This window comes from Cucurbita pepo, unplaced genomic scaffold (genome assembly GCF_002806865.2).
Source record: "Cucurbita pepo subsp. pepo cultivar mu-cu-16 unplaced genomic scaffold, ASM280686v2 Cp4.1_scaffold000859, whole genome shotgun sequence".
In the NCBI taxonomy this organism is placed as follows: domain Eukaryota; kingdom Viridiplantae; phylum Streptophyta; class Magnoliopsida; order Cucurbitales; family Cucurbitaceae; genus Cucurbita; species Cucurbita pepo.
The window spans coordinates 1-6,273 of NW_019647068.1; the positions used below are offsets into that span (position 1 = coordinate 1).

Consider the following 6,273-nt stretch of genomic DNA (forward strand, 5'->3'; position numbering starts at 1 on the left):
AATAGACCTTGGAGCCCAACTAATCAAGAGAGAATTATTGCTAATGCTATTTATTTAGCAAATGAAAGGGAAAGAGCAATTCGAGCATATGTACACCTAGCTGTAGAAGAACTAAATTCATACATTATTAGACCCAAAATGCAAGAAACCACTTTTAAGGTAAAACCTGCGATGTTTCAAATGTTACAAACCATTGGGCAATTTCATGAACTACCGTCACAAGATCCCCACCAACATCTAAAGTTATTTTTGGAAGTTAGTGACTCATTTTGATTCAAAGGAGTGGATAGAGACGTGATTGGATTGAGCGTATCCCTTAGATTGGTGCTAAATCATGGTTGAATACCTTAGCACTGAGAACAATTGATTCTTGGAATAGTCGAGTAGAGAAATTTTTTATGAAGTATTTTCTACCCATTAGAAATGCACATTTAGAAATAAGATTGTTACTTTTCAAAAATTCAAAGATAAAACACTACGGGAGGCTTGGGAGAGACTCAAGGAGATTTGATTGAATATTTCTATTAAACAAACGAGTAGTAGATGTTTCCACCAATGAAGCTATTTTGTCAAAGATATACAATGGAACTTCTGAGATTCCTAAAAGAATAGCATCTAATAATTGACAATGAGCTGATGTGAGGAGCAATCCAGGAAAGAAGACTCGAGGAGTATTTGAAGTTGATGCTTTGACCTCTATTAATGCTCAATTAGCTTCAGTAACTTATATTCTACAAAATCTAGTGTTGGGACAAGGTTCCAAAGCACGAGTTCAAATTGTTGCTGTAATGACCCAGACAACAACTAAATCTTGTGTATAACAACAACTAAATCTTGTGTATATTGGAAAGGAACAAACTTTTGGTCAACGTTCAAGTAATCTCGCTTCAATTTTTTATGTGGGGGAATCAAGCTAGTCCAAGCAACTAGAAAAATAATCTCTTCCCAATCACTTAAAATTCGTTCTCCTCCCCAATCGACGTGGGATCTCACAATCCACCCCCTTTAGGGCTTAGCCTCCTCGTTGGCATATCGTCCGGTGTCTGGCTCTGATACCAACTGTATCAACCCTAAATTTTCTACTTAACCTAAAATCGCTATTGTATACCTATCATGAATATCTAATGCAAAAATACTTCACTGAAAACTTTATAATCAAAACATGAACTTGGTCTTACCGGCCTTTAAATAAAATAATAATAATTGAAATAATAAAAATAACATAAAGTAACAGTGTCCTACACTCACCTACATACTACTAAAGAAAATGCAACTAATCTCTACTAATTCAATTTGCAAAACTATTCTAAGCATGTGCTACTCCTAGATTGTAATACCATTGTTAGCTGTATAGGTGCGCCTCGCCTTTACCTGAAAATAAGAGTAAAACGTGGCTTGAGTATTTTAAGAAATACTCAGTAAGAGACCACCCTATCGGAGCTAAATGTAAACACATACATCTCATGAATGAGACATATCATAACAGTCTATTTTTCTATATCAGCTATCCACAAAAATCTATACTCACCTACATGAATTTTACGTTTTATGTTGTAGTTTCAAATGACTATATCCACAAAAATGAATAACTATAGCAAATTTAGACTATAAAAAATCTAGGGTCGTTAAGAAAATGAATTTGGATGGAACTGAAGTCATATGACTAATAATTTATCTAATAAAGCCGTAAGGCATTCCAAAAGTAACTTCACCTACCTTAGTACCTTAGTAAGTCCATTTCAACAGTTTTATGTTTAATCTAGCTAATATTTGCTTAAGTTCATCAAATTCCACCGTAAACTTAAACTTTAACGACATACAAGCATCAATCTTATAACTTATAATGCATATATCATACTAGAAAAGCTTAAATAATTTTTGAACCTAGAAGGGAAAACTCTTTAATCAAAACAAAAGGAAAACCAACTTGGAATGCTAAAGAACTTTCAAACTAGACCTAAATTTATCGTATATATATATATGTTGATAGCATCAGGTAGAGACCTTCGCTATTTTGGAAAGATGATAGAAGGCATTTGATTCTCAGTAAGATTTTAGTATTTTGTTCTGTTTTCGTACTCATAAAATTTTATAGATAGTAACAAAATTAATGAATAATAATGTGGGTAAGAAACTAATATTAAAAATCCAAAGATAATAGAAATTAAAGAAATGAAAGCATAGATAATAACATTACAATAGTAAGAATCTAAAATAGCTTTCTAGATTAATTTTATAGATAGCATTATAACATTACAATAGATAATAGATAACAAAGAAATGAAAGCATGTTCATGCGATCTCACAAACCCCATTTGCATCCATTTTACTCGCTTTTTTGCCCAACAATGTCAGCAATGAACAGATCAAGATTCCGGTGAGAAGAACCACCGCCCTCCACCGCTCTTTTGCCCGCCTCCATCAGCTCAGCCGCCCTTTTCGCCATTGCCGACGCGTTCGGGCCGTCGGTCATCTCCCATATGCATCTCTCCACCTCTTCTGAACTAACAATTCCCTCCTCTCCCTTCCTTATTCTCACACCCATCTTGAAAACATCCGTCAACAATTTGGCATTCGTAGGTTGATCCGTCCACTCCGGAAATGCTATCACTGGAACCCCGGCCAACACCGTCTCTAGCGTTGAGTTCCACCCACAATGAGTCATGAAGCAACTCACTGCTCTATGCTTGAGAACCTTGTTAATGTTGAAATATGATTCAAAGTATTCATAGATATGATATGATTAAAAGTTTTCAAAAGTAGATATCTTGGGAGATTGACAATAGATTTGAATTTATCTAAGGATAATAAACACGACAGTTTCATCTATTTTATATTTTCTTATCTCTTTCACTATTCCCTCCCACCCGTTAAGAATCTGGTACAAAACATTAAATACTTGCTTGAACAGTGATAACTTATAAGTTTTTTTTTTTCTTTTTCTTTTCTTCTCCAAGAAAGAAATTATATTTGGTAATTGTTACCAATTATTAACCTTTCTTAGAAAAAAAAAACAAAATGTTCAACAAACCTGTTCTTGAGAGCACCAATTCACGACGAGCCCCCTCCCACCAGCAGCCTCAAGAAACCCATCCGGCAGCCGAACAGTGAGACCCTTAGTAGATTCGTCAGGCAACGGTCGCTTGAACACCCAAAGAAACGCCTTCCCACTCATCAACAACCCATTAGCAATATTGTCAACTTGCTCTTGACACAAAACAATAATACTCCCAAATGACACATAAACAACTGACCCCATGTCCTGCCCATCCAGCCATCGCAGGCAAGAATCATCCGCCTTCCACATGTCTACGCTTAGCCCACCCTCCCCCACTTTCTCCTCCTTCCCAAGCAAAAATGGCGATACTAATGGCCCGATCGGCGATATCATCGGCCGAACAACCCCACCGTTCATTGACCCCAAAACCTCCTCCTCCAGCTCGTCGAACGAAGTCCCCAAAACCCACTTCACCTCATCCAAGAAGCTGAAAAAATCTGAGAGGAGTTTTTGGAAGCAAAGATAAGCATTGGGGTGGATGAAGGTAGGGAGGTCTTCAAAGTTGAGTAATGGCAAGCCGGGTAATTGGAGAGGCTCGTTCTTGTTATGTAAAATGGCGAACTCGTTGAGTTTGTTGAAGAAACGATAGTAGATGGAGTAGAGAGCGCAAGGCTGGATCCAAAGCACAGCGCAAGGGAGGTTGTTTTCTTTGGCAATGGGTACGAACCAAGGCACGAATTGATTAAGGATTAGGCACGAGAATTTTGTGCGTTGGGATAATTTAGCAATGAGATTTGAGAGATTCTTACTACCTTTAGTGCTTAGAGCGTCGATCCAACTTTCATAATCGGCGTTCGTGTCGAATTCGAGATCGAATCCATCGGAGAAGAACTCAAATTGGATTGATGGGTCGGCGGGATCAGCGGCGGTCGTGTGTTTGAGCATACGGTGGCGGGCTATCTCGCCCGTGGCAATGGTGACATGAATGCCCTTTGAGATGAGGGATTTGGCGAACTTGAGCATGGGGTTTAGATGGCCTTGTAAGGCGGCTGAGGCCATGAGAACATGGATGTTTTGATGGAGCACCATTGTGTTTGAAGTTCCTATGTTTTGGGTTGGAGAAGGTTTAGGAGAGGTTGGTATGATGAGCTAAAAGGCAAATATTGGAGAGCACATGGAGAAGTTCCAATACATTGTGAAGTCACCGGTGGATATAGGGACAGTAATAAAACTAATTTAAAGCTCTTTTTGTTTTGTTTTAGAGCGTTGAAAAATAGGGACATTGTAGAATTACATTTTTCCAAAGGCCAAACTTTAAACAAATGGCCCAATTGCTTCTTTTTAATTATAAATCATTATTTAAAATTAAAAAAAAAAAAAAAACTATTTTGCAATATTTTATATTTATATCTAGAAGCCTATAACGACTCATGTCTAGAAGCCTCAATCCTTCGTCCACGCTCATCTAAAAGAACTATTCAACTTGCTTACGCTGCCTTATTTAGTTTTCGTAGTTATTACCTGCAACAATCCATGCTTAGAATTTAGAATCTAATTTCAGCACCGGAGGGTTCTTTTGTTCACATGCATCTATTATGACATGGTTATGTTACTTTTCGCTTCTAAAAGTGAGGATTGTCCCTACAAACCAACACAAGTTCTTTTTATCATGTTTTATCTTCACTCACATGCTTCTTAGGAAAATTCATAGGAGGTCACCTAACATAGAATTGCTCCACGTAAAGTACAGTTAATTTTGGAGTTCTTGTGATTGAGACAGTAAAAGGAACGACGCTCCTTGTTTGAGTAAGAAGTAACTTTCAATTCTTTTAAGCATTTCTTAGTCATCCGATGATTAATATTGCTCTTATTGCAATGTAGTATCGGGTTATTCACGTATCCCTCCTTTACTCAGGTGTCACGTTTGATGGTGTTAATATAACACATGCGGAAGTAATTTGGATCTTAGGCACTCTAGGTACATCAATTATAGTAAATTAGCTAGCATGTTGAAAAGTATTAAAATTCAATGAGTTTGAATACTAACCTTTTGTAATTCAAATTCCTTTTTCCTCACGAACCGGTTTCAAATGACCACTAGTGTCTTCCCTACTATTCTCCGGCCTTAGAACGGGATTGTGGAATCCAGTGAGTGACTAAACTTGAAAGGAATTTAGTATATGTCAAGAGAGAGTTTTGAGAGAATTTTTCAAAGCTTTTTTTTTAAAGTACTTTACATGTACCTTGATCACTCTATTTATAGAGTGATATTTGCATGTTCATGCAAATTTGAGATTACCAAGCTTTGACACTCAAAATTCCACTCAAATTTGTGGGATTATGTGGCAAGCATGCAAGTTTGAATTAACCAAACTTTGACACTTAAAATCCACTAAAATTTGTGGGTTTATTTGGCAAACATGCAAGTTTGGTTAAACCATATATTGACACTCAATATTCCACTAACTCAAACATAGATTTTTTCATGAAGTGAAGTCAACATTTTGACTTTCTCTCTTAATTCAACAATTAATTTAAATAATTAATTTCAAATCAAAATAATATTAAACAATTAATTAAACCATTTAATTAATATTTAACATTCATAATCCATATTCATAATTAAAATATTTAAATCTGATTTAAATATCTCTAATTCTCTCTTTTTGTTTAATTCGTAATTAAAACAAAATGCGGTTAAATATACGCTATATATTTAGCACATATTCTCTAATTTAAGTTCGAACAGTTCAAACTCACTCGTCACACTATTCTAAGGTTTAGTTCCGATATGAGCTAGCAGGGGGATCTAATGGACCTACAGATCATGGGCTCCAACGATCCGAGATTAACCGGCTAAACTCATTAACCTTGTTAACCAACATTCGTTAACTACTAGGACACTCCACTATAGTCTAGTAGTTGCACTCCCTCATTATAGATATATTTCTGTCCGTTTGATATAACCATGATTAATAAGTCGATCCTTCACAGGTTGTTCGTAACTAGAGTTGAGTCAATTTACCGTTTTTACCCCTAAAGTTACTTCTTATTCCTTAAGTTCCACGGATTCTCTAATGAACAATTGGTTTGTGGTCCAACCACCAAACCGAATCCCTCTTGAGCCAATGAGAGGGTGGGGCCCCTTGTTCAAGACCTGGAGTCGGTACTTAAGGGAACAACCTCTCTACTATCCCTAAAAGCGGGTAGGAGTGAATTCTATCTTGCACCCTATGTCCCCAGCTATTCACCTAGTCTTACCCTTGAAATGGGAG

General features: G+C 36.6%; 1 protein-coding gene across 2 annotated transcripts; it reads right to left on the reverse strand.

The window, feature by feature from the left end:
- Positions 1–2,314: 2,314 nt before the first annotated feature.
- Positions 2,315–5,087, reverse strand: LOC111785944 (UDP-glycosyltransferase 84B2-like). Of its 2 annotated transcripts, XM_023666321.1 has the most exons (3): positions 5,046–5,087; positions 3,032–4,101; positions 2,315–2,695 (listed from the first exon to the last, which is right to left on the reverse strand). In XM_023666321.1, the coding sequence occupies exons 2-3, from the start codon at positions 4,085–4,087 to the stop codon at positions 2,327–2,329; spliced, it is 1,425 nt and encodes a 474-aa protein (XP_023522089.1). In that variant the 5' UTR covers positions 4,088–4,101; positions 5,046–5,087; the 3' UTR covers positions 2,315–2,326. The 2 variants fall into 2 exon arrangements, with proteins under 2 accessions (XP_023522089.1, XP_023522090.1); XM_023666322.1 differs by lacking the exon at positions 5,046–5,087 and having other exon boundaries at positions 3,032–4,248.
- Between the last annotated feature and the right edge of the window lie 1,186 nt (positions 5,088–6,273).

Coding starts and splice junctions, on each gene's coding strand:
- LOC111785944 (XM_023666321.1), bottom strand. CDS start 4,087: ATGGTGCTCCATCAAAACATCCATGTTCTCATGGCCTCAGCCGCCTTA. Junction 2,696..3,031: donor ATTGGTGCTCTCAAGAACAG/GTTTGTTGAACA, acceptor AACATTAACAAG/GTTCTCAAGCATAGAGCAGT.